The sequence below is a fragment of the Bufo gargarizans genome, chromosome 6 (assembly GCF_014858855.1).
Source record: "Bufo gargarizans isolate SCDJY-AF-19 chromosome 6, ASM1485885v1, whole genome shotgun sequence".
Classification (NCBI taxonomy): domain Eukaryota; kingdom Metazoa; phylum Chordata; class Amphibia; order Anura; family Bufonidae; genus Bufo; species Bufo gargarizans.
The window spans coordinates 242,734,160-242,760,616 of record NC_058085.1 but is presented as its reverse complement, the minus strand read 5'-3'; the positions used below and the strand labels follow the sequence as shown (position 1 = coordinate 242,760,616).

The window sequence follows — 26,457 nt, the reverse complement described above, 5'->3', positions numbered from 1 at the left end:
CTTGCACCACAATCACGCCTTGCTGTGGCAGGGTGGCTTCTCCCACCTGAAGAGTAGGTTCCCAATACCCATGCACTTTCACTGGCTTACCGTTGCTAGCGATAATATCTAGAGACTTGGATCCCAGAACTTGTCAAAGGCAGGCCGTTGAATGGTGGTGACCTGTGACCCAGTGTCCAACAGGGCCTCAAAGGGTATCCCGTTGATACATATATTAATTTTCGGACGGTATCCCACATACTTAGGCATCCATTTTGGATCCTTTGGACCTTCTGTTCTACCTCCCGAGGGGCGGTCCTCTGCCTCAGGGGTTACTCGTTTAACTGCCAGCACATGGATTCAGTATGTCCATATTTCTTGCAGTGATGGCAGACAGGCTATTTTCTACTTCTGGGCCGGTACTTCGGTCGCCCATCAGGCTCTTTTGGATACACATCTCCATATGCAGGTGGGAGCCTTGGAGGAAAAGGACCTTCATCTTCTAGTAACAATGGTCTCTCCCACTCCTCTATCTTCTTGCACACCTTCTCTAGACTTAGAGTAAGATAGTTCACTTGCTCCATTAGTGCTGCCACTACATCTGTGACTGGAGCTTGGGTGGCTTGACCGACTCCTGCAGACCCCACATTAACAGTCTTTGGCTGACAAGCCTGGGGTTCAGGGAAGGTTGCTGGCCCTGGAGCAGGGTTCTGGCCTAGGATGCTGATGGCCAATTCTTTAAAATCCAAGAATGTACAGTGAGGGTGTTGAGCTGACAACATCCGTAGCTGGCCCTTTAAATGCTCAGTACTTATGCCTGCAATGAATTGCTCCCTAAGAGTCCGGTCCTGGTCCTCAGCTTCTTTAGGATCCACTTGGACTACAGCTCTCAGCGTCTCCTGTAAGGACAGAGCAAAATCACGGAGCAACTCTCCAGGCTGCTGCTTTCTGCTGAAGAAACGCATTTTAACTTCTGACACCGTTCTGGCTTCAAACGTGGTGCCCAAACGTTCAAAGATCTGTTCCAGGCTATTTTTCTCAGAACGGGGCCATGACATTACTTCCCTGCGGGCGGCCCCTTCTAACTGAGCTAAGAGGATCTCCATTTGCTGCTCAGCATTGATGGGATAAAGCCGGAACAGAGCCAGTATCTGTTCCCTAAAGTCTTTTAACTTGTGGGCTTCCCCTGAATAACGTGGGAACCAGGGGGCCCCGAAATAGTACGGCATGGTTAGCGGCATCAGGCTTGGCGGTGCCGCGGCAGCAGGGGCCCCAGAGTCAGCTGCGGGTACTTCAGCAGGCACGACTGGGGCTGCCTGTGCGATTTCCTCGACCGTGGACATGGCGTTGCTAGGTGGGTATGGCCCTTTAAATGTAGCGGAGCGGACCGGAGCGGCTATGGCAGTAACTTTAACTTTTTTTTTTTCAGACAAGTCTTTCACTACTAGCGGGGATCCCTCCGGTGCCTTGGCAGGGGACGGGAAGCTTCCGGACAGGTAAGCGGAGAAGCCGGCAAGTCGGTACTCACTCCGGTGGTGCTCGCTCCAAGTCTCGCAAGATGCGATAAAACAATTGGGGCATGTCCCTTTAAGACGATTTTCAGCACACAGTTTTTAAATCCGCAATGGCGCAGGAATATTCGGATCCTGTTCGTGACGCCAATTTATGCAACACGCCAGACTTGCAGGGTGTGACGAAGTGAGGTCACGGTTATGGGCAATCGAGGGTACTCACTATATTTGAAGAACCCTGGGCAGGCACGTGGCAGTGAAGGAGAGGTAGACACGGTTCCTCTGGGGCACACTCTGTATATAGGGACCAGGCCTGATGGTGGATGAGGTGCCCTGGATGTTACAGGTATTTTGAGTGCCTGGGGCAAGGTCCCTGTTGGATTCGTGACGCCAGTGCCTTTGGACGGTGGCACGCTGGTTGGTGGTTGGAATGATGGAGGTATACAAGTATATAGTGAACCAAACGTAACTTTACTGAACAATCCAACTTTGTACAGCAGGTAAGAGTACAGTCTTTCAATCACAGTTCCACAAGGAGGCTTATTCACAAAATGGCAGGCAATATTTATGCAAGATACGCAGAGGGTAAATTCACAAGCACTCAGCAGCAGGTTGTACCTTTCCTCAGAATCAATGTACAGTGTCCTTTCTAGAACTCCTGCTCTGGCTTTATATCCCAAGGCCCGGATGCCTAAAGGGTGGCTTAAATCCTTGGTCACTGTCTTCCTCAGGTATTATATTCTTGCTGCACTTTCTAGTGTAATCTGCCCATCAGGGTTACGTGGCTTACCCTGGATCGCCTTCTCCTATAAGGTGGATAACTGTAGGTTTCTCCCAGGAGGTTGGGTCCTGCAACTGGGGTGTCTCTACTGAGCTAATCATAGCCTCAGGAGCTTCAGGTGGACGAAGTGACTCCTCTAGTCCCCTGGAATGAACTAACTCTTCCCTGTCTGGGCCCTCCTATATATAACTAGGGCTCTCTAGCTCCCTCTAACGTCTGGGAGGCTAAACTACACCCTGACAGGCCTGACACCCAGATAATACAGGGAAAACAAACGCATGACATTTAATGCAATGGAACACATTAACCTGTGCAGTGCCCACCTTTACGTAGTGGGACACTACAATGTGAAGTTTTTTTTTGTATTTGATAGCTGAATATGAAGCACTTTTATTTTTACTATTTACTATTCTAATTTCGCAATTTCGACTACACGAATGTTATTTGACAATTCATACAATATAACCCCAGCCCACAAGCCCAGGTCAAGGGTCCTCTTTGTCTTGTGAGTCCCTACACTATGAACATATAACCCCACCACCAAAAAAAAAAAAATAATACAACTAAGAAAATAAAGTTACTAGGATTACCAGAGTACAGATTATTTTACACTCTGCCATGAACTACGCCACGGCACTGCTTCCTCAGGACTTGAAAAATATTCTTCATAGAGGGCCCGAACTGCAAGGGCTGCAGTTCCAGGTCGTCCGTGAAGGGTCTGGTCCAATCCTCCGGAAGAAGAATATGTACCAGATTCCAAATCCTCAACTTCAGAGGGACCATCATTAATCCTGACAAAGTTATGCAGGATCACACACGCTTGAATAACCCGGGTGGCATTCTCCGATGCCATCTGTAAGGATGACAGGAATACTCTCCACTTCTGTGTGAGTATTCCAAACGCACACTCAACATACCGACGAGCTCTACTCAGTCGATAGTTAAAGATACGTCTGCTGTCATCCAGGTTGCGTCTGGGAAAGGGTCGCATGACATGTGGTGCCAAAGCAAACCCTTCATCAGCCACAATTACAAATGGAGCCGGTGGTCCCGCAGAACCTGGCAGCAATCTGGGCTCTGGTAGGGCAAGCTGGTTGGCTCGAAGTCTCTCACACATTCTGGAAGCGCTGAAAATGCGCACATCTGCAGTGCTCCCAAATGCCTTAATATCCACTATTATAAACGTGTAATTACTGTCAGCCAAGGCCATTAGCACGACAGAGAAATACTGTTTATAATTGTAGTACAGGGACCCTGAGTGAGGCGGCTTCCTAACACGAATGTGTTTGCCATCCAGTGCCCCAATGCAGTTTGGAAACTGTGCATCACCATAAAAACCATCAGCAATTTGGATCCAATCCTCAGCCTTGGGCTCTGGCATCACCGCTTCCCTGAGTCGCTGCCAAATCACATCACATGTTTGACGAACTATCATCGTCACTAAATCGTTGAGACTCCCAGCAGGAACTCAAAATGCAGAAATACAAATGAATTCCCTGTTGCCAAGAATCTGAAAAACAAAAAGAAAAAAAGATTATATACTATAACAACCACTATTTACAACTAATATAACCAAAGTGGTTGGTCACCCGCTCAGTAAATATGTATAGGTGCTAGTCGTCTAGCCTGAATCACCCAGTCAGATAAAATGGAAAATCGAAAAAAAGTACTGTAGACGTGCACTCTATATCTACATGTGTGTCTCCTAGTATAGAGTGCCTGTCTACACTACTATTTCTCAATTTACCATTGAAAAATTTGGCACGACACTGACACATATAACAACATGATAACATTAATAACATGTATTACTAAGCACATTCTATAAAATAAACGATGCATACCTCAACGTGATGATGAGCCGTTCCTCTGGAGAAATGCAGCTCCTCATATTTGTGTCCCGCTAGGTGAGGCCAGGGTGCAGAGTCGCTAACAACAAGTCAAAGCTGCTCACAGACATACGACAATACAGATGAAATTTATCAGGATGCTGTCGCATATCCATGTACAGCACGTGGAAATGACCCTTCCTGTGCCGCTGAGAGACAATAGGGTGAATCCACTGCCTCCTCCTCCTCCGTTCCACGTTCTGCAGAGTTGGCTGCGGTTCGAAGTCTTCTTTTTATGTTAAACATATTTTGATTAAATTTTTTATTTAAAAAAAATCAGCAATTTCACACTGGCCACTTACCCTAATAATGTGTAGAAACTTCCTATTCAGTACAGATCAGTCAGTAGTCATCTTGTTATCAACACAGGGAGGATTACAATGACAGATAAGCCTTGTATAGATAAAGCAGAATTCACCATTCACAGGTAAAAAAAATAAATAAATCACCTACTAACCCTTTACAATGACCTCTGCAGAGGTGGCTAGAAAATACACCAACAGCAGTCAGTTAGATCCACTTGAGTTTATTGTGTCTATGTACTATGAGGCTGCTTTAAAATATATATCTAAAACAGGAAGACTTGACATATTAGATTTGGTGGCCAGTGAAAAAATTTTAGATTTTTTTTCTTAACTATAATGGCAGGGATTCTTTTTGGACATCTCACCAAAAGCTCTATAAAAAAAAAAAACAGAAAAACAAAACAAAACAAAAAACAATAAAATTGATTTAATAATTTATGATGACATATTTCTTTTAAGTTCTATGTTGCATAAACAAGTATTATTGAATACAACCTCTATACAAAATTTTGTTTACCCAACTCAAAGGTATAGTTTTACTTGAACCCTGCAGTGTCACAACAAGACCAAACACAAACAAAATGTTGAAATATATCAATTAAAAGGATATTATACCAAGAGCATTTCATGTCTTAAAATAGGAGTAAGGCCTATAGACACAGCAGAGTGTATGCATGGAGCTTGCATATCCTTGCAGTTCCATACCATACTGCTGTAGTGCCACTGTATGACACCATATTATGGAGATAATCTCTCTGGGAACCTATGCTTCTAGGATGAATAAGACTATAATACAGTATCTGAATTAGCGTGCAACAATTTTTCTCTGTACAATTTTGTATGACATTGGAGGCACAGTAACACTCCATATACCTTCTTGGTTGCCATATTATAACTGTAAGCTTGTATGAATATGGCTGTACATTTGAGGCCTATAATAAAACCCTAGGCAGACAGAACAAAGGACTGAATAGCTTACAACTCACACAAAGTTCTGATTCATTGAGTGGGACTTTGTAACTCTGAGTCTGTATCCAGCATGGACAAATAATTTAGATCTAGTGATGTTGTTTTCCTGATATTTACAAAAAATAAAAATGTTAAAACGATAAAAAGTCCTAATAATTGTCCTGTTAATGTTTGTGAATCATTTCATGGCGCACAAGATGTGGCTTCTGTGTAAAGCATTTCCCACACTCAGAGCATGAAAATGGCCTCTCCCCTGTGTGGATTCTCTGGTGTTTAATGAAATCAGATTTCTGTGAAAAACATTTCCCACATTCAGAGCAGGAAAATGGCCTCTCTCCAGTATGGATTCTCTTGTGCTTAACAAGAGACAATTTATGCACAAAGCTTTTTGGACACTCAGAACATCGAAATTGTGGGTCATCAGTGTGAACTCTCTGATGGTCCAGAAGGCTTGATTTCCAGGTAAAACATTTCCCACACTCAGCACATCTAAATGGCTTCTCTCCTGTATGAATTCGCCAATGTTGAAGAAGATTAGCTTTCGATGTAAAACATTTCCCGCACTCTGAACATGAAAATGGCTTCTCCCCTATGAGAATTCTCTGCTGTGCTATAAGGTTTGTCTTTTTTCTACAGTCATAACACGGATAAATTTTGCCTTCTGTATGATCTGCACTTTGTGTATCAATAGGCAACGTATCAAAAGACTGTTCTTCGTGATTAGAGGAATCACAAAATAGACATGTGCTATGGACAACTGGGGGTAGATTTGGGGTAGTGGAGCTTTTTCCTGGTGGAACTTGAGAAGAGATATTAACTTCTGTTTCACAATCCGAAGAAAAATTTAAATGTCCATTTACTATATTTCTTCTGCTCTGTTGACCTAATGGATATGTAAAACAGAAATACAAAATTCATTATTCTTACTGCTCATAACCTATAGTAGTCCAGTATACAGAAAAGGATTACTCCTAGATGATATCACTTCTGACTAAAGGAAGCTGCCTCAAACATAACCCATGGAAAACAACAAAATAAAGTATGTAAAAAGTATAAAACAATATTGGATATAGCTAAATTGGCCACCAATATCTTTCCAAGGAATCAAAAAGACTAGCCTTAAACCCCTCAAAAGGGTTGGCCTATGACAAAACATTTATTTCCTATCCACAGGATAGGAAATGAGTGTCTGACTTCTGGGCACCCCGCAAATCATGAGAGCTTGGCATTGTATTCCCCAGCTTGAATGGAGTGGCAGTCATGTGCTGCTGTTCCAGTCGACTTATGGGACCGCTGGAGATAGAGTACAAGTGTTCAGTTAACTCTGGGAGCCACACAGAGTTGAATAGAGTGGCAGCACATACGTGACCACCTCTTCATTCAAACAGGGGAACATAGGCTCCTGTTCTCATGATCTACATGTGGCCCAATGGCTGAACCCCTGCCGATCTGACACATTCTCCATTCTGTGGATAGGAGATAGATGTTCATCATGGAATAATCCCTTTACAGACACAGCAAGTTTTGGCATTATAGGGTTTTTGGGGTATTTCTTCAGGATATGTAATCAGGGAGTCTAATACCCCACAACCCTGCAGTAGCACTGGGGCCTGAAGTAAACAGCTCTGTCACTGTGTATGGAGCTGGTTGCTGCAATGTTGTTACCATTAAGTGAATGGGAGCTGTGCTTTAGTAACTATCTCTGCCCATAACAGAAATGGATGGAGACGCCAGAGATACTGCAGTACTGCTGATAAGTGAACTTCAGGGTGCTTGACCTCTGGTAATCAGATATATAGATAGCCTATCCTGAGGATAGGCCACCAATCAAAGTACTGGAAAACCCCTTTAAGGTCGCAGATCATTTTTCAAATCTGACATGTCTCACTACATAGTAATATCTTGGATTTATTTTTTATTTTTTTACTTATGCAAGCAGCTGTTTTTCTAATGACACTTTTGGGTGTATTTGAGGCACAGATTTTGTTGCAAAGATGTTTTGTGGCAAAATCTGTGCCTTTTCCCCATGTACGCCACTTACAACTCCTTTCTTGAGTTCTGAAAAAAGAGGGCGTGGCATAGGCGGGAAAGAGAGAGGGCCAGCAGACCAGTCTCATTTATCCTTTTCTACGCCTGTTTTTGGCGTAGAAAATTACTTAAATCTATGCCAGCAAAGGAGCTGGCGTAGATTTAATATTGTTGAACCGCCATCGGATCATGCGCCTAAGTTATCTATCTAAATCACTGGTCTTAGTAAATGTCCCACATTGTACTTTATGTTAGTGGTAAATGTTGGCCAATACATTTTGTTTTTGTTTATAAAAAAAAAATCTAAATGTTAGGGTAGTTCTTTAATATCAGATCAGAGGGGCTCTGAGTCTGTCACCCCCACCAATCAGCTGGTTGAAGAGGCTTGTGTGAGGTATGCATTCACTTTAATGTGGGGTGGGGGTGTCAGCTGTTTGACCCCCAACGATCTGATACTGATGACCTCAGTAACATTACTGCATGTAGTAGAAAGCGCTGTACCAGGACATTTAATAGCCTCCTTTTACCATGATCATCCCATAAACCATTTTTGCTCTAAATTTTTTTTTAACAATGAGATAATGCTTTCCCCATAGGTTTTAACTTAGTAGTGGAATGCAGGCTTCCTATTGTTTGTACCGCATGAAGATGGAACACATACTTCCAATATCATGAAACGCACAAAGACAAGTGTGCTTATCTCTTCACTTCCCATTAATCAGTAAGTCTTTCTTCCTCTCAATCAGATGTTTTGTACAGAATGCATAACTGAATGTGTGTCCAATTGGTAATTCACAATTCAGAGGACACAAAGGAACTACAGTATATTATCTACAGTACAGGGAGTGCAGAATTATTAGGCAAGTTGTATTTTTGAGGATTAATATTATTATTGAACAACAACCATGTTCTCAATGAACCCAAAAAACTCATTAATATCAAAGCTGAACATTTTTGGAAGTAGTTTTTAGTTGTTTTTTAGTTTTAGCTATTTTAGGGGGATATCTGTGTGTGCAGGTGACTATTACTGTGCATAATTATTAGGCAACTTAACAAAAAAACAAATATATACCCATTTCAATTATTTATTTTTACCAGTGAAACCAATATAACATCTTAACATTCACAAATATACATTTCTGACATTCAAAAACAAAACAAAAACAAAATCAGTGACCAATATAGCCACCTTTCTTTGCAAAGACACTCAAAAGCCTGCCATCCATGGATTCTGTCAGTGTTTTGATCTGTTCACCATCAACATTGCGTGCAGCAGCAACCACAGCCTCTCAGACACTGTTCAGAGAGGTGTACTGTTTTCCCTCCTTGCAAATGTCACATTTGATGATGGACCACAGGTTCTCAATGGGGTTCAGATCAGGTGAACAAGGAGGCAATGTCATTAGATTTTCTTCTTTTATACCCTTTCTTGCCAGCCACGCTGTGGAGTACTTGGACGCGTGTGATGGAGCATTGTCCTGCATGAAAATCATGTTTTTCTTGAAGGATGCAGACTTCTTCCTGTACCACTGCTTGAAGAAGGTGTCTTCCAGAAACTGGCAGTAGGACTGGGAGTTGAGCTTGACTCCATCCTCAACCCGAAAAGGCCCCACAAGCTCATCTTTGATGATACCAGCCCAAACCAGTACTCCACCTCCACCTTGCTGGCGTCTGAGTCGGACTGGAGCTCTCTGCCCTTTACCAATCCAGCCACGGGCCCATCCATCTGGCCCATCAAGACTCACTCTCATTTCATCAGTCCATAAAACCTTAGAAAAATCAGTCTTGAGATATTTCTTGGCCCAGTCTTGACGTTTCAGCTTGTGTGTCTTGTTCAGTGGTGGTCGTCTTTCAGCCTTTCTTACCTTGGCCATGTCTCTAAGTATTGCACATCTTGTGCTTTTGGGCACTCCAGTGATGTTGCAGCTCTGAAATATGGCCAAACTGGTGGCAAGTGGCATCTTGGCAGCTGCACGCTTGACTTTTCTCAGTTCATGGGCAGTTATTTTGCGCCTTGGTTTTTCCACACGCTTCTTGCGACCCTGTTGACTATTTTGAATGAAACGCTTGATTGTTCGATGATCACGCTTCAGAAGCTTTGCAATTTTAAGAGTGCTGCATCCCTCTGCAAGATATCTCACTATTTTTGACTTTTCTGAGCCTGTCAAGTCCTTCTTTTGACCCATTTTGCCAAAGGAAAGGAAGTTGCCTAATAATTATGCACACCTGATATAGGGTGTTGATGTCATTAGACCACACCACTTCTCATTACAGAGATGCACATCACCTAATATGCTTAATTGGTAGTAGGCTTTCGAGCCTATACAGCTTGGAGTAAGACAACATGCATAAAGAGGATGATGTGGTCAAAATACTAATTTGCCTAATAATTCTGCACTCCTTGTATATTGATGAAGCCTTGAAGTGGAACTGTACTTTGGGAAAACTTTTGATACATCATAGTGATATATCAAAAGTTTTTATCGATGGGGGTTTGAGTGCTGAGACCACTTAAAGGGAACCTGTCATGTGGATATTTGATTATAATCTAAGTAATTATATACAATCATTAACTACTAAAAAGTGCCTTAGATGTATTCACTTACTGGTGTGACAGATGGTTACCTCATAATATGCACACAAAGATGCCGCATGCTAATGAGCTGATTCGAGTCCGGCGTGATGTCATTGAGTCCAGTGTATATTTAATTCAGAGCTATAGCCACTCCCCTGCCCACCTGCTGCTGAGTCCTATGGAGTCATTCAGCAGCAGGTGGGCGGGGAGAGTCAGGAGCTCATGAATATTCAGGACTCATCATTATCAGCTGGAGCTTTTCAATACAAGATGTTGGCAGATTGACTGGGTCAATTAAAGAAAGTGACCCAGCATTGCTGAGCAAATCAGTTACTTATTTATGTTGCCCTTAGTTAGGACACCATAAAACTGGTGACAGGTTCCCTTTAAATGCTAGAGAGAGAACAGAGAAGAGTGCTCTCTTAACTCACTGCAGGAAATAGAATTGAGATGGGCTCCTAAACTTTCTATTGTGTCTGTCTCACTTCTGTTTGCTGCAGTGATGAGAAAGTCTCGCTTGGACACCCACTGATGAATTTTTTTTTGATATGTGGCTATGGCAACATCAAAAGTTTGGAGAAACAGGACGTTGAGTAATGGAAACCTGGGGCTGCTGCTATTTTCAAAGTCTCAGTTTATTGAAAACAATAAAACAGCACAGCAATGCGTTTCCATGTAGGCATCACATCTTCCTCAGGCTGTAGAAATATTATATATATATATATATATACACACATATATATATATATATATATATATATATATATATATTAGCGGACGCAGTAGAGAGGCAAACACAAAGTCTAACGTAAACAGTTCAGTGTTTATTCACACAGAAAGCAAAACAAAATAAACACACTTTGCAGTGTTGGAAAGTCAACAGAACAAAACATTCACCTTGTTAGCAGTTTTTCATTCACCGGTCCCCAGCAGGCTTTAGGGGCCTGTTTTCCAGCATGCGGCTCTCAGGCCCTTTAGCATGGCACACCTCATGCAGATCCCAAAACCACAGAGACGCCACAGCTTCACTGTGAAATGGAGGATAATCCACACAGCTGAGACTGCTGGCTGGGTTTTTATATCACTAAGGCCTCATGCACACGACCATATTTTTTTTTCCGTGTCTGTTCCGTTTTTTTTTTTTGCGGATAGGATGCGGACCCATTCATTTCAATGGGTCCGCAAAAAACTCGGACAGCACACCGTGTGCTGTCTTGCGGACAAGGATAGGCATTATTACAATGGGTCCACCAAAAAAAAAAAAAACTGATCCGCAAAAAAAAAAAAAAAAAAAAAAGGATGCCATACGGAACGCAAAACACATACGGTCGTGTGCATGTAGCCTAATCAAAACCTGGCCTGGAACGTTGGGAGTAGTTGTGAAGATAACAGTCACAGAAGATGGACTACATAGACATACAACGGCTGAACATATTGCATTATTATTGGGGAGTATTTGACTGAATAGTTCGCATAGTGACTGATGCCCGCGACGGGTTAAATGTATGATTGGATCCATCCACTGTGGTGTGCGAGCTGTGATCCCACCAACCTAGGGGGCGCTGCGACTTTCACTATGGCAGTGGAGGTAATTATGACCAGTATGCGATCTACTCAGTCTATTTGTGGAAGTGAAGTCTGATGTTCTCCTTTAATTATGCATTCTTGTTCATTTGCCCATCAGTTTGCCTTTATTAAAGATGTCGCTGGCTGTCAGCGGACACATGGGACTATGCGCATTGCGAGTAGGAAGACGCACAGGTTTTGGCGCGTCTGGCTGGTGCATGCCGCATATGTGCCCGTTCTACAGCCCTTGGTGGAGTGTTCAGCCTGCAATTTGCCCTTGTCTTTATAAATGTTGTGGCCAAGCGTTTTTTAATATGAATAGCACTTAGCACTTTATGTTATCACATGAAATATTGTACACATGTAATGATGCACAAGTATGTAATTATTATATGCAATCATGGACACTGATATACCACAGGATTTAATCAAGTTGTAATGGAGATCTGGCTGACATGTACTTAGCGTCTAGTCTGAACAGGCTGCAAGACAACACTGGGATTGGAAATGACAGAGGGGCGTGTACTTTTAAACACACATCAATTCGTGATGAATTAATTATGTGATGTATACATTTTAGTACTTTGTAATTCACTTGGCTTGAGAAAGGTTCTGTGGACACTTTTTTTTCATGTTTTACAGTGGAGTGCCGTAGATTTTGTTGTCCCTTTTTAATAAATTAGCAAAAATTTTGAATATTCTGTTTCCATTTTCTAATTATGGGGTATTTAGCGCAGATTAAAAAGTAAGAGGGTCTGAAGACTACCCAAGGACATTGAAGATAAAGATAACCAAATAAAAAAAGGGAGTCAAAAATATTACATGTCTGTAAGTGGCAAAAGTATGTGAACCTTTAGGATTAGTAGATAATTTGAATATGAAAAAAATAAAAGTCAAGTGTTTTTCAATCAATGGAATGACAATCAGGTGTGAGTGGCTGACCCTTTTTATGTAAAGAACAGGAATTTATCAAAGCATGAATGAAATCAGATTTCTGGAGACCTCAGAAGAATGTTCATGCTCATCAGGCTGGAAAAGGTTACAAAACCATCTCTAAAGAGTTTGGAACCAACAATCCACAGTCAGACAGTTGTGTAAAAATTGAGTAAATTCAGGACCATTATTACCCCTCCCCAGTAGTGTACAACCAACAAAGGTCACACCAAGAGCAAGGCGTGTAGTAGTCTACGAGGTCACAAAGGAAAGGAACCCAAGGTAACCTGTAAGCAACTAAAGTCCTTTCTCACATTAGCTAATGTTAATGTTCATAACTCCATCATCAGGGTGACATTGAACAATAATGGTGTGCATGGCAGGATTGCAAGGAGAAAGCAGCTGCTCTCCAGTTAATGGACACTCAGAAGAAGGAGAGTAGCTGTTATACCCGGACTGAATCCAGCTCTTCTGAAAGAGAGGTTGTCCCAGGAAGACCAGTTCAGTGTGTGGACAGAAGGCCTCATCATCAAGCAAGGCCGCACGGTTGCTAAGAGGTTGGTGGCCATCCCTGGTAGGCTGCATCCTCGGGCCCAGAACTGATGCAGGTCAGTACACTTGGTTACTGATTGTTATATTGTGTGGCGCCTGAAGATACAGAGACTAGCCTAGGCCTAGCATTAGTTAGTTAGGAGTAGATTGTTTTGCTAGGCTGTACTGTACTGTACTGCAGCGCAGTTATTGACTTGCAGGCTCTGCTGCGTTTGCCATCGGCTAGGGGTGTCCTCTGTAGCGGCACAGCACGACTTGCAGGCTGTGCTGTGTCCACCATCGGCTAGAGGCTTGTCCAGTGGGCAGGGACGTTGACTGTGGGTTCGGGGATATAGCATTTTCTATGCATGTTTATATTGTTCTTATGTTATTACTCGTTGTCTAAGTAAAGTTTCTGTTCTTGCACAGTAAGCTCGTGTCAGTGTCGCTTTCCTTATCCGTGACTTCGCTGTATTCTGGGGAGCCCACCCCGGTACACGGCTTACAACTGGACATACGCAAGCTGTTTTTGTACAGAGGAATGGGCTAGAATTTTTCCAAGCCAATGTGCAGGACTAATCAACAATTACCAGAAACATTTAGATACTGAAAGCAAGATTCACATACCATACATTTGCAACACAAATTTGTGATACTGGATCATTTTTCTCAATAAATGACTAAAAGTCTAATACTTTTGACTCGTTTGATTTTGTTATCTTTATCTACTTTTAGGACTACTTTTAGAAATCTGATGTAGTTTTAGTTCAAATGTATACATACATATACAAATTTTACAAGGTTTCACAAACTTTCCTGATTAATGAGAGTAACAAAGAGTTAAAGGGCATCTGTCAGCAGGTTTGTACCTATGAAACTGGCTGACCTGTTGCATATGCGCTTGGCAGCTGAAGGCATCTGTGTTGGTCCCATGTTCAAATGTGCCCACATTGAGGCTGCAGTAGAGACTAAGCAAGTAAAATCGCCCTTCGGCCTCCATTCAAAATTACTCACCTGGACAGATATAAGCATTAGTGTTCTCCTCCTTACACTGCTGATCACTCCTCATATAAGTTTCTTCTTCTTCATCATCTATTACTTCAATTTTAATATTAATCAAATCTTTACCCTAAAAAGACAAATTGCCATTTCAAAAATATAAATAACAGTTTTACCTCACTCCAAGTCTCTAAATGTGCATATTCATCCCCATTCGATACTCATAACAAACACTAAGATCCCACAGGAGGTTGCCACGCTATTTTTAGCAAACAGAAAACTTTAATTGGTCTCTTGGACCTGAGCATGTGTCTGCAACCTCTCTGATTATATGACTTATAACTAAATCTTTAACTAAATCTTTATTAGAATACTTGAAATACAAATATATATAATCCTCTTAGGAACAAACAGTTAAAACTATCAGGGATGGGTAGATTCCGGGGTAAGTGTATCTACTGCTGATGCGTGATTCACATGTGCATTCATATAGTCCCCAAGGGGATAGCTGCACTCTAAATGCTTGAATTACTTTATTAGTAGTCCCTATCTACCCTTCCTGCCTAAAAACTAGGACCTGCTTCCCTACATGTTTCGCCAAGCGATTCGGCTTCTTCAGGGGAAGCAAAATACCCCCATTCGCACACAAACTGCTTCTGAAATATATTTGGAGGACTTATGAGCCGCATGCTTAGAAGTCCTATTGTTTATGTATGAGCAGCTTATACGTTTTCACAATGTATTTTTCTTCAGGTTTGCAGTGACACAACAGTGAATGGGGGTGAGTATGCACATTTAAAGGGGCCGTGCAGCAGTATAATATGTCTAAGGCCTTTCTCCGTTCCATGCTGGACTGAACTATAGGATATCGGGCTCTACGCATTTCAACACTTCTGGGGGTTAATAAAACTCAGATTCCAAGGTATCCAGCCAGTGGTGTATATATAGAAGTAAGGACCCCATAGCAAGGATCAAACCAGCCCCCCCCCCCCCCCCACATAGGACAGAAGGGTTTCTGCCCATACCCCTGTTAAATGACCCTTGTGCCATCTTTTTCACTGCCTCATTTGATAAAAGTGAAGAGTGAAGGACGCTCACCTGCTGCCGTCCTTCACTCACTGCGCCTGCGCCTAATACTAAAATGGACGGCGCGGGATTTTCGGGGCACGGAAGAGACCGTGGAAGTCAATCACCTTTACTAGGGGGTGCAAAACGGTGAGAGGACGGAGCCTCTATTTGCTGCAGCAACGCCCCACGTGCTCCTAGAGGCTAATTTGCATATTCTAAAAGTCATTATTTAACGCGACCAGCGGCAGGCAGGGAGATATAAGTCATACCGATATGTTCTGCTGACATTAGCACATCGCTAATGTCAGCCAGCTACATAACGATTTTTTTGATGACAGAAACCCTTTAATTAGAATAGCAGTATATAAAAACCATCCAGCTTTTAAAAACTATTCAATGTGCATTTCGTTTTCTGTTTCCTAAGACATCAAGTATGCGTACCTGAGGATCTGGCATGGCACAGGGACTTTCTGTTGGACAATCCTCGGTATAAGGAGAACTGAAGCATCCTTCTAGGCTAGTAATATCACTGGATCCATCTGTCGTAGACATACAAACAAAGCAGCTAAATAGATTACTTACAAGAGTTTATCTGATGATGACCCTCAAATCTAAGGACAGTATTACACTGACCGAGGGTTCGGCCAAATCAGTGCTAACAAGCACTCGTAGGAACGCTTGTTAGTGATGATTTGCTGGTGTAAAATTGCAATTAATTACCCAATGAACATCATTTATCAGGTTGTAAATATATATGAAAGACTGGGCACACCTGAGAATAATTAGGACACTAAGTTTAATAATAAAATGACAAAATACAACACTGTAGACGTAGGCTAAAAAGTGATACGTTCAATTGACATTCAAATATAGCAATAAATATAGTGTGAGTGCTGATACACAATAAGCAGGGTGTATGTGGATAAATAAATAGAATTATAAATAGAATTGATTGACCTCCTGTAAAAAATAAGTTATATTAAAACATCACCTAAAATACAATAGATATAGCAGCAGAGGTAACATATAGCAGCATATATAATACACCTAAGTATTTGATGGCAGCATGAAATGTCTCTGATATGATGGACTGTTTATAGTAGGAGAACTGTATCCATTAAGGAAACCTAATTGCAACAAATGAAATGTATCAAGATAGTAAAATAAGTCACTAGGTGTTTCCTTGGAATATGTCAATTCCGATATCCTATGTAAAGTTCAACACACTCTCGCTGGTATTTTCAAGCGTGGGATATAACACCTATACGGTAGGTTGGTACCAACACCGCAGGTGCCTCTAAAGAACCAGTACTAAGACTGACTGCAGCGGCGTCCCGCTGTATTTGAGCCTAGCGGCGTCCCGCTAGAAGTGAATAATTAGCTTGTGATCACTCTGTTATCGGAACAGTCTAACCGGTTTCTGAAGTTTTCTGCCGTCCTGTAGACTCTAATGGGATGCTTCCCCTTTTGTCTTTCCAGGATTTACATTTGCCGCGTCGGTGAATTGTTCCACATAGGCCCGCCCGTACAAATCCAGGCTTCAGCTCTCTGTCACTTTCACCTGCGGACTCGACTAAGTTTCTCGGCAGTTGTCCCTCACTAGTTGATTGTGGTGCACTTGCGTTCAGGTGGGGGGTCTGACGAGACGCGTTTCAGGGTTAAAATATCCCCTTCCTCAATGGTAATCTTTTTTATAGTGGATTAGTGTCTGCTGCAAAACCCGGGATGGATCCCGTTCCGAAAGTCATTTAGTTAACATGGATGTTAATTTCATTCTATTGTAGTATATCGATGATCATATATACTATTCCAACAGTAATGTTATTCCATAGTGTTATCCTTCGGTGCAATAGTAGTTTCATAGCTACTTGTTCCATTGTTAATAAAAACGCACTTTTATTCCAGCAGTGCCGCTGCGTTTTTTATTCAAATTTTTTTGACTGCTAAGGCTACTTTCACACTTGCGGCAGAGCTCCACCCCCGTCCCCATTATAGTCAATGGGGATGGAGCGGTGGTCCGCGGGCACAGCCAAATAGCCGCAGGACGGTTCCGACATGGTTAACAGCCTGTCGGATCCGTCCTGCCGCAAGTGTGAAAGTACCCTAAGTCCTTAGTTAAGCATTTTAGGTACACCGCTGCAATATGTAGCACATTCTGATACGAATCTACAGTATACATCACATTATGTTAAAAATAAAAAATAAATAATAAAATGACACACACATATATACTGTATATATATATATATATTTTAAAAAAAATCTGTATATTTAATTGTAATTGTATTAATAAACTAGAGAACTTTGTGCAAAAAAAACAAAAAAAAAAGAAACTTTTTTTTCTGGTGTCCAAGTGAGCTATAAAATCACAAAATACAAGTTAAAAATGTGTTAATGTCGTATGTTTAGTTCTGTAGTTAATTAGGCCAAAATAGGTGGGGTCACCACTTGGTCTGTTGCTAACATTCCCTGATCTGATAACCAGTCCCTACACTATTATTAGCCCATATTTTGCATATGGTGTTAAAAAAAGCCGCAACTGCCGTCTAGGCACGGTCAATGCGATTATGCTGCGTTTGTTGGATTATGTAAAAATTGTTACAAAATAAAATAAGGTCTATGTTGCAATATATTGCACATTCTATTTAAAACATTCTAAAAAATTACAGTTGATACGTGGATCGGTATAAATGAAATAGAATACATATTAGTAAATTATCTGGTTAATATTAATATATCCCTAATCCTAGGGACTTAATTCAAGATATTTTAAAAATGTCTAATACAATATAAAAATAAATAAAAATGCAATAAGAAAGCATAGAAGTACTGATAATAGGGAATGCGATTCTACATTTATGGAGGTATTTTCATTGGGATTTCCTGTAAACCACGTATTTAGATGCATCCCGGGTTTTGCAGCAGACACTATTCCACTATAAAAGAGTTGGTCTTCGGGGGGTCTGATTACCACTGAGGAAGGGGATATTTTAACCCCGAAACGCGTCTGGTCAGACCCCCCACCTGAACGCAAGTGCACCACAATCAACTAGTGAGGGACAACTGCCAAGAAACTTACAGTCGAGTCTGCAGGTGAAAGTGACAGAGAGCTGAAGCCTGGATTTGTACGGGCGGGCCTATGTGGAACAATTCACCGACGCGGCAAACGTAAATCCTGGAAAGACAAAAGGGGAAGCATTCCATTAGAGTCTACAGGACGGCAGAAAACTTCAGAAACCAGTAGGACTGTTCCGATAACAGAGTGATCACAAGCTAATTATTCACTTCTAGCGGGACGTCGCTAGGCTCAAATACAGCGGGACGCCGCTGCAGTCAGTCTTAGTACTGGTTCTTTAGAGGCACCCGCGGTGTTGGTACCAACCTACCGTATAGGTGTTATATCCCACGCTTGAAAATACCAGCGAGAGTGTGTTGAACTTTACATAGGATATCGGAATTGACATATTCCAAGGAAACACCTAGTGACTTATTTTACTATCTTGATACATTTCATTTGTTGCAATTAGGTTTCCTTAATGGATACAGTTCTCCTACTATAAACAGTCCATCATATCAGAGACATTTCATGCTGCCATCAAATACTTAGGTGTATTATATATGCTGCTATATGTTACCTATGCTGCTATATCTATTGTATTTTAGGTGATGTTTTAATATAACTTATTTTTTACAGGAGGTCAATCAATTCTATTTATAATTCTATTTATTTATCCACATACACCCTGCTTATTGTGTATCAGCACTCACACTATATTTATTGCTATATTTGAATGTCGATTGAACGTATCACTTTTTAGCCTACGTCTACAGTGTTGTATTTTGTCATTTTATTATTAAACATAGTGTCCTAACTATTCTCAGGTGTGCCCAGTCTTTCATATATATTTACATTTTGGTCTATTTAGTAGTGGGGTGAGACTACTGGACTGTGAGCACCCTGGTTGGCGACTAGTAGTCCTGTGCGTCCTACTATTCTACATTTTCTATCATTTATCAGGTAATCGCAAATTTAATGCAGTCCAGAAAAAATAAAATAAAAATAATAATCACTGTTTGCTGGCAGCAGATCGTGTTGTCTATTCATGTACTACTGCTGGCAAATAATCATTCTGTATGGGGACAAGCGATGGCATTAGTGATCAATTCTCCCCATACTGTGGAGGAGATCGCTGCATGTAATAGCCGTGGTGTCCTTCAATGCGGAGTAATGAAAGTCGGTCAATATTGAAACTTCATAGTAAATAAGCTTTACCTGGGCCTGTGTGGGGCTGGTGATTAATCCGTATGACGTCTTTGTACAGATCTGTATGTTCTTTTAAATATTCCCACTCCTCCATAGAGAAATAGACAGTGACATCCTGACACCTTATAGAAACCTGACACACATAATGAAATCACCATCATCATCCAGACAGAGCCCATGGAGTTATTTTACACTTAATACTCATAAGAGCTCACCTCCCCAGTCAGCAGCTGATTGATCTTATTGGTAAGTTCCAGGATCTTCACATTCTTGTTTCTCTCAAGTAACGAGTGAGGTGAAGGCACAGTAAAGGAGCTATGAGCTCGTCTCCAGCCTACTAACATGCTGCGAGTGCTGCTGGGTGTCATACACTCCATACCAGTCTTCTTCACTACTGTGTAATCCTGTATATGGGAAAAGACAGAATGATGAATAAAACTATATACAGTCCATGAATTCAGCTGTGTCCCGTTTTTTATACCAGGAAGCATAAATTAGGGTATGAGGATGTCACAGTGGTGGGATGGGGAAGCTCATCAATCAGCCAGAGCTAAGAACGGGCTCTCGTTCTGGCATACTCAACTCATTCTTGTATATTATTATTATTATTTATTATTTAAGCGCCATTCATTCCATAGCGCTGTACATATGATAAGCGGCGCACGTACATAACAGACAATTGTACTAATCATAAACAAGATGAGTTACAAACTGCTACAGAAGGAGAGAGGGCCCTGCCGTATATACTTTATTTCACCTGAAGCCCCACTGTACCAAAAATGTCTGGCTGGTCCTGGCTTCCCCAAAGCCATCAGCTGTTTGCCAGGGATGCCAGGAGGTAGATGTGTGGCCAGGAGACAAGATTTTTAAGATCCTCCCTTAAATTCTTATTTTAAGTCTCATTGGGGTGATGTGCAGCAATTCATAACCTGTATAAGGTATACCCTATACTACTACAAAAAAAGCTGACTGGTATCTTTAAAACATTTGTATTCTCCACCAGCTTCATCAGCTTCTATTTGCTATGCACGTCCTTGTAAGCTCAAGTTCATGTGCTGCCGTCTCCTACAAAGTACTTATGTCAGTATGTGAGCCGTCTCAATTTATGATACAAGAATCCTCAGATTATAGGGAACCTGTCACTGGGATTTTGTGTATGGAGCTGAGGACATGGCTTGCTAGATGGCTGCTAGCACTTCCGCAATACCCTGTCCCCATAGCTCTGTGTGCTTTTATTGTGTAAAAAACACGATTTGATACATATGCAAATTAACCTGAGACGAGTCCTGTACGTGAGATGAGTCAGGGACAGGACTCATCTCAGGCTAATTTGCATATATATCAAATCGTTGTTTTTTTACACAATAAAAGCACACAGAGCTATGGGGACTGGGTATTGCGGATGTACTAGCGGCCATCTAGCAACCCATGTCCTCAGCTCCATACACAAAATCCCGGTGACAGGTTCCCTTTAAAGTACATTATTTGTACCACTGAACTTAAACAGAGATATACCTAAAGTGAGAAGGCCCACTCAAAAATCACATATAATAAAGCTTTTTTGAAATGTCCTTTTCTCAATTCAAATGTCTCTTTGCTATATCATTTCCATGCTCTGAAAACACCCTTGACTCTGGTGTAAGATATGTAAATCCGACCCCGACTTCAGACCAGCAGCACTGTGGTGGAACTTGTGCCTTACATGTCAGACTCTTGGTTGCGATCTTGACCATATGTTGCTGTCTTGTTTGTGCTGCCTCATTCATCACAATTCATGACTGCTTCATACCAAAAAAATCTTTGTTTGTCAAACTACACTGGCTGATTGAGCAGGCAATTATAGGGAACAAACAATTCATTTTCGATAACTGCCAGCTCATCAGAGGTGAGATCTGCAGTTTCTTGAAGAAATAACCTCCGCTGTGCAGTTGCTCGTCCCCATACAGATTCATTGCTTCTGGGCAGCAGATCACCAATGAAATCATGATTTAGGCCCTGTGCACACGACCGTTGTGTGTTTTGCGGCTCCGCAAAACACGTATTGCGTCCGTGTGTGTTCCGCAATTTGTGGAACAGCACAGCCAGCCATTAATATAACTGCCTATTCTTGTCCGCAAAACGTGGACAAGAATAGGACAGGTTATATATTTTTTGCGGACCACGGAACGGAGCAACGGATGCTTACAGCACACTGAGTGCTGTCCACATCTTTTGCGGCCCCATTGAAGTGAATGGGTCCGCATCACAGCAGCAAAAACTGCGGCTCGGATGCGGACAAAAACAAAGGGAGTGTGCATGAGGCCTTAGGTGTGTACCTTTACATGGACCGATAATCTGGAATCATAGTTTGTACAAAAGTTCTTTCCCGACAGCTCTCCCAAGTAAATGGACCTTAATCCTACAGTAATCTCAGGAAAAGCCTTGCAGTGACCAGTGGGTGAAATGCTGCCATTTCCATTCTCTCATTTAGTTATTCCAGTCTACACAATTGTCCTGAAAGGCAAGGGAGGGCCTTAAAGAGGATGTCTCACTTCAGCAAATGGCATTTATCATGTAGTAGACAAAATTAATGTAACCCCTGAAAAATTAGCAAAAATGTGATGGAAAAATGAATCTAGTCGGCAAAGGAGGCAATATGGACAATAACAATACATTAGTAAGTGTTATGTATTAAAAGGAGTTGTCCCATGAAAAATATTCTACAGTTTTCAAACCAGCATCTGGATCTGAATAATTTTGTAATTGCATGCAATAAAAAATTTAGCATAACCACTGAGTTATTTAATAAAATGTAGATGTATAGCGCAACCTGCTGTTTTAGTTTCTTATTTTTTTGACCTGTTCACTGAGAAGGCCGCACATGCTCAGTTTCATCCTTCGGCTGCCTCCAAATCTGTGATCGGGAGAGCTAAGACACGCCCCTTAGCAGCAGCAGAAAAGACACGCCCCCTGAGCTGCCAGCTTGATCTAAATCTAGCAGAACAATGAATGGAGAGATCTCTAGATCTATGTGAGGTACAGGGCTAGTTCAGATTTGAATAGAAAGCACCCATAAATGACCCCAATATAGAAACTACCTCTCAATTTATGCATTGCAAAAATGCATTTTTTTTTCCCTGTAACAGAGCTAGTTACCCCAATTCTGCAGTTTATAGAAACATCCCATATATGTTTGTAAAATGCTGTATGGGCACACGGCAGCGCTCAAGTCAAGGAACGCTATATGGTTTTTGGAGGGCAGATTTTGCTAAATGGTCTTTGGGCGGCATGTTGCATTTGAAGAGACCCCGAGATACCCCTACAGTAGAAACCCTGAGGGGGAAAAAAAAAAAAAGTTGCCACATTTTGGAAACTTCACCTTTAAAAGAATTTTTAAAGGGTGCAGTGATCACTTTGACCCAACAAGTGCTTCATACTTCGCTGTGAAAATGAAAAATTAAAAAGCATTTTTACGAGAAAATAGTGCGTTAGGCCCAAACTTTATTTTTCATAAGGGATAAAAGGAGAATATCACCCCACAATTTCTTACCCATTTTCTCCTGAATATAGAAACACCCCAGTGGTGGCCGTAAACTGGTGTTTGGGGATACGCCAGGGTTTAGATGTAAAAGCGTGGCATCTGGATTTTCTAACATAAAATTCATTTCAGCAAATTCCAACGGCCATAACTTTTTCATTTTTTGTTCATTGAGCTGTGTGAGGGCTAATTTTTAGGCAGGACAAGTTGCAGCTTTTATTGACACCATTTTGGGGTACTTTTGGCTTTTTATCTAATTTGCTGGGAAGTGAGTTGCAATTCTGTCACTGTTTTCTATTTCTATTTTTTATGGGGTTCACCATGTGGTACATAGGATAACTTTATTCTGCAAGTTGATACTATTATGGCGATAACACATTTGTATAGTTTTTTTATGTTTTACTACTTTTGAATAAAATTTGTTATATTTTGCATCACAAATAACATTTTACTTGTCTGCCAATGCAGAAGTCTGAGGGCTTGTCTTTTGCAGGACAGACTTTTTTTTGAAGATTGTCTCATGCTTAAATTTGGCAAAGATTCTTTATCCTGTATGTTTGCCAATGAGAGAGCTCCACCACCGGGGGCCCCCCGCGCCAAGTTTTGATGAAACTACTGCATTTTAGCGATAGGGGACACTATCCTTAAGAAAGCGAGAGATCATCCTGAGCATCTAATTGATGGAAATAAAATTGCTATATAACCAGATTTTTCTGCCGAGGTTCAAAGGAAGAGAGTGAAATTCGAAGATGTGAAACGCCGTCTTCGGGACCTGCAGATTCCCTACTCTATGCTTTATACAGCCAAGTTGCGAGTGGTGGCACATGGAGAAGTCTGCATTTTCGAAACTCCATTGGACGCGGCACAGTGGGTGGACGCCAACGAACCAGCACTTAAAGCATCGGCGAACAAGGGATAAACATTCCCCATACAAGGTTTCTGGAACTGTGCTGAATCCTATGAGAGCTGTAAGATGCGCTTGATAAGTATCACAAGCCGTGGTTGTGCGTTTTTATCTTTTTCCTTTTCCCTTATCAAAGGGCTATAATTTTTAGCGGCATTAGTGATGCAAATTACACTAGCATCTGTTCGGTAGGCACTAAGCTACCTCTGTTAGAATTTTCTTAGATCATTCGGACTGCAATTTTGTGGTCTGTTTACTTCTGGCACGCTGCAGAATTCAAAATCTATAGGGCAGGTCTGTAAGACCAACCCGCTGCATAGTAATTGATTTGATCAGTTCTTATGTTTTTGACAGTTACTTTGCAGTGTGGGTACCCGGTTGCAGGGTATATTTTCGCTCTACTTGTTATTTTAAATGTTAGGATGCCTCCTTTTTGGAGCCCATCTTTTGAAGCTGTATTAATGTCTATGGTTGCATTACGGGGGTTGGTATTGGGTGTGTCTGGCGATATGACGGGCATGGGACATATTGGGTCGGAGTGGAAGTGGCCGAAAGGTCATTTTAGCATATGGGAGGTACCCCTTGCCACTACATATAACTCTGAGAAATATGGCTGACAGGCTTAAAATAGTAGGATGGAACATAAGAGGATTGGGGGACCCAACTAAGAGAGCTGCAATGTTTTTAGCGCTACAACATTTCCAGCCTGCAATAATCTGTTTATCAGAGACACATCTGATTCCCACTACTACCTATGTCATACACAAACCATGGGTAGGTCATTCCTACCACTCCACTTTGCCACTGTACTTCGGGAGCTGGACCTGCATGACATATGGCGGGTGAGGAATCCAAACGCGTGCCGGTTTTCATGTTTCTCCAGCTCCCATCATTCATTGTCTAGGAATGATTTGGCCATAGGGACCCCTGATGTATTGTCTCTTGTAGTGGAGGCTACATATTTGACCAGAAGTTTGTCCGATCACTCCCCTATGTATGTGGAGCTTAAATTAGGTGTACGACATTCTTTTGGAATTGGTAAATGGAGACTTAATCCTTTCTGGCTGCAGTTGGTAGATTGGGATACAGGTATTGAAGAGGAGATTAAGGAATTCTTCGCTACTAATACTGGGTCGGCGCCTGTTGGGGTAGTGTGGGATATGTGCAAGGCATTTACCTAGGGCCTTTGCATTCAAAGGATGTCATCATAAAACAAAATCCAGGGACACTAAAGAAAACTGCAGTCTCTAGTGGTAGAAACGGAGGGAAGGTATGTCAATCACCCCTCTAGTGCTCATGAAGAGTCATTTATAGCAGCACAGGCAGATTTAAAGCAACATCTCCTGCACACTGCCGAATATAAACGTTACTTTCTGAAACAAAAATATTTTGAAGTGGGGAAAGTGGTGGGAGGTTATTAGTCAGAGTTGTCAGGGCGCAAGATGGGCCATTTAAAATACTGTCTATTCGAGGTACTGATGGCTCTGTGGTTACAGCAGACACTGATATCCTGGAGGTATTTCATACATATTTTGATTCCCTATATAGAACACAGCTTACAGTTGAATCCTCTAATATGACTGAATATCTTGCTGGGATTAGTGTTACACGGCTCTCTGTGGAGAGTGTGGCCTATCCTTTGAGTTAGAATTGGCACTTAAATCCTTTCCAAATGAAAAAGCCCCTGGAATAGATGGAATGCCAGCGGAGTTTTACAAAAAATATAGCGGTGTCCTACTACCCCAATTGCTATCTATATTTAATGATGCCCTACTAACAGGAGAAATGCCTTCTTCCATGAAGGAGGCCATAATAATGGTACTGCCCAAGTCTGGAAAGGATCCAAATCTCCTTGACTTGTATAGGCTAATCTCACTATTGACTTCTGATGTTAAGATTTTAGCGAAAGTTCTAGCAAACCGGTTACAAATGGTCATTTCGACGATTATACATAGTGATCAAGCGGGATTCATGCCTGATAAATCCACTTTGGTAAATCTTAGAATACTCTTTCTTAATATTCAAAAGGAGGGCAGAATCGGATGGAGGACGGGCTATACTCTCCCTAGGTGCGGCCAAGGCCTTTGATAGTGTAGAATGAAACTATCTCTGGGCAGTGTTACGAGTCATGGGCTTTGGGGGAACCTTTATATCTTGGGTTCAGTTACTATACCGGGGCCCCACAGCTAGGATTAGAGCTAATGGGGGGATATCAGAGGCATTTAAGCTGGGGAGGGAAATGCGTCAAGGGTGCCCACTATCCCCTCTCTTATTTGCTATTGCGATTGAGCCACTGGCATGTTTACTCCGTTCCTCAGAATTTTTTTAAGGATTTCCTATGGGAGATGGGGGAAGAGCGGGTATCTCTCTACGCTGATGACATGCTCATATATTTGGGGAACATAGCGACTTCTCTATGTCCTATTATGTCCCTCATAAAAGATCTTGGTGACAGGTCTGATCTTTGTATTAATTGGGATAAATCCACTCTGTTGCCGCTATATGTGTCCTCCGATAGTTCCCTCCTGCGGTCCACTCAGCTGCAGATTGTTCAACAATTCAAATATCTGGGAATAGTGGTCTCAACGAACCTGGGGCATTATTTGAAAAACAATATAGAGCCGCTCCTGGACATCTG

The 26,457-nt window shown here is 41.7% G+C and overlaps 2 protein-coding genes across 2 annotated transcripts in view; both read right to left on the bottom strand.

The window, feature by feature from the left end:
• Positions 1-2,557: 2,557 nt before the first annotated feature.
• LOC122941374 lies at positions 2,558-4,174 on the bottom strand. Its single transcript, XM_044298586.1, has 2 exons — positions 4,116-4,174; positions 2,558-3,781 (listed from the first exon to the last, which is right to left on the bottom strand). The coding sequence occupies exon 2, from the start codon at positions 3,704-3,706 to the stop codon at positions 2,873-2,875; it is 834 nt and encodes a 277-aa protein (XP_044154521.1). The 5' UTR covers positions 3,707-3,781; positions 4,116-4,174; the 3' UTR covers positions 2,558-2,872.
• The window catches only part of LOC122941367 (oocyte zinc finger protein XlCOF7.1-like), a 108,606-nt gene continuing 85,929 nt past the window's right edge, over positions 3,781-26,457 (bottom strand). Inside the window, exons 3-7 of the mRNA XM_044298569.1 lie at positions 19,614-19,802; positions 19,408-19,531; positions 15,576-15,673; positions 14,082-14,196; positions 3,781-6,317 (exon numbers count right to left, since the gene is read on the bottom strand). Coding sequence (XP_044154504.1) covers positions 5,599-6,317; positions 14,082-14,196; positions 15,576-15,673; positions 19,408-19,531; positions 19,614-19,802 — 1,245 coding nt within the window. The 3' untranslated portion in view covers positions 3,781-5,598. The remainder of the gene's footprint in view (positions 6,318-14,081; positions 14,197-15,575; positions 15,674-19,407; positions 19,532-19,613; positions 19,803-26,457) is intronic.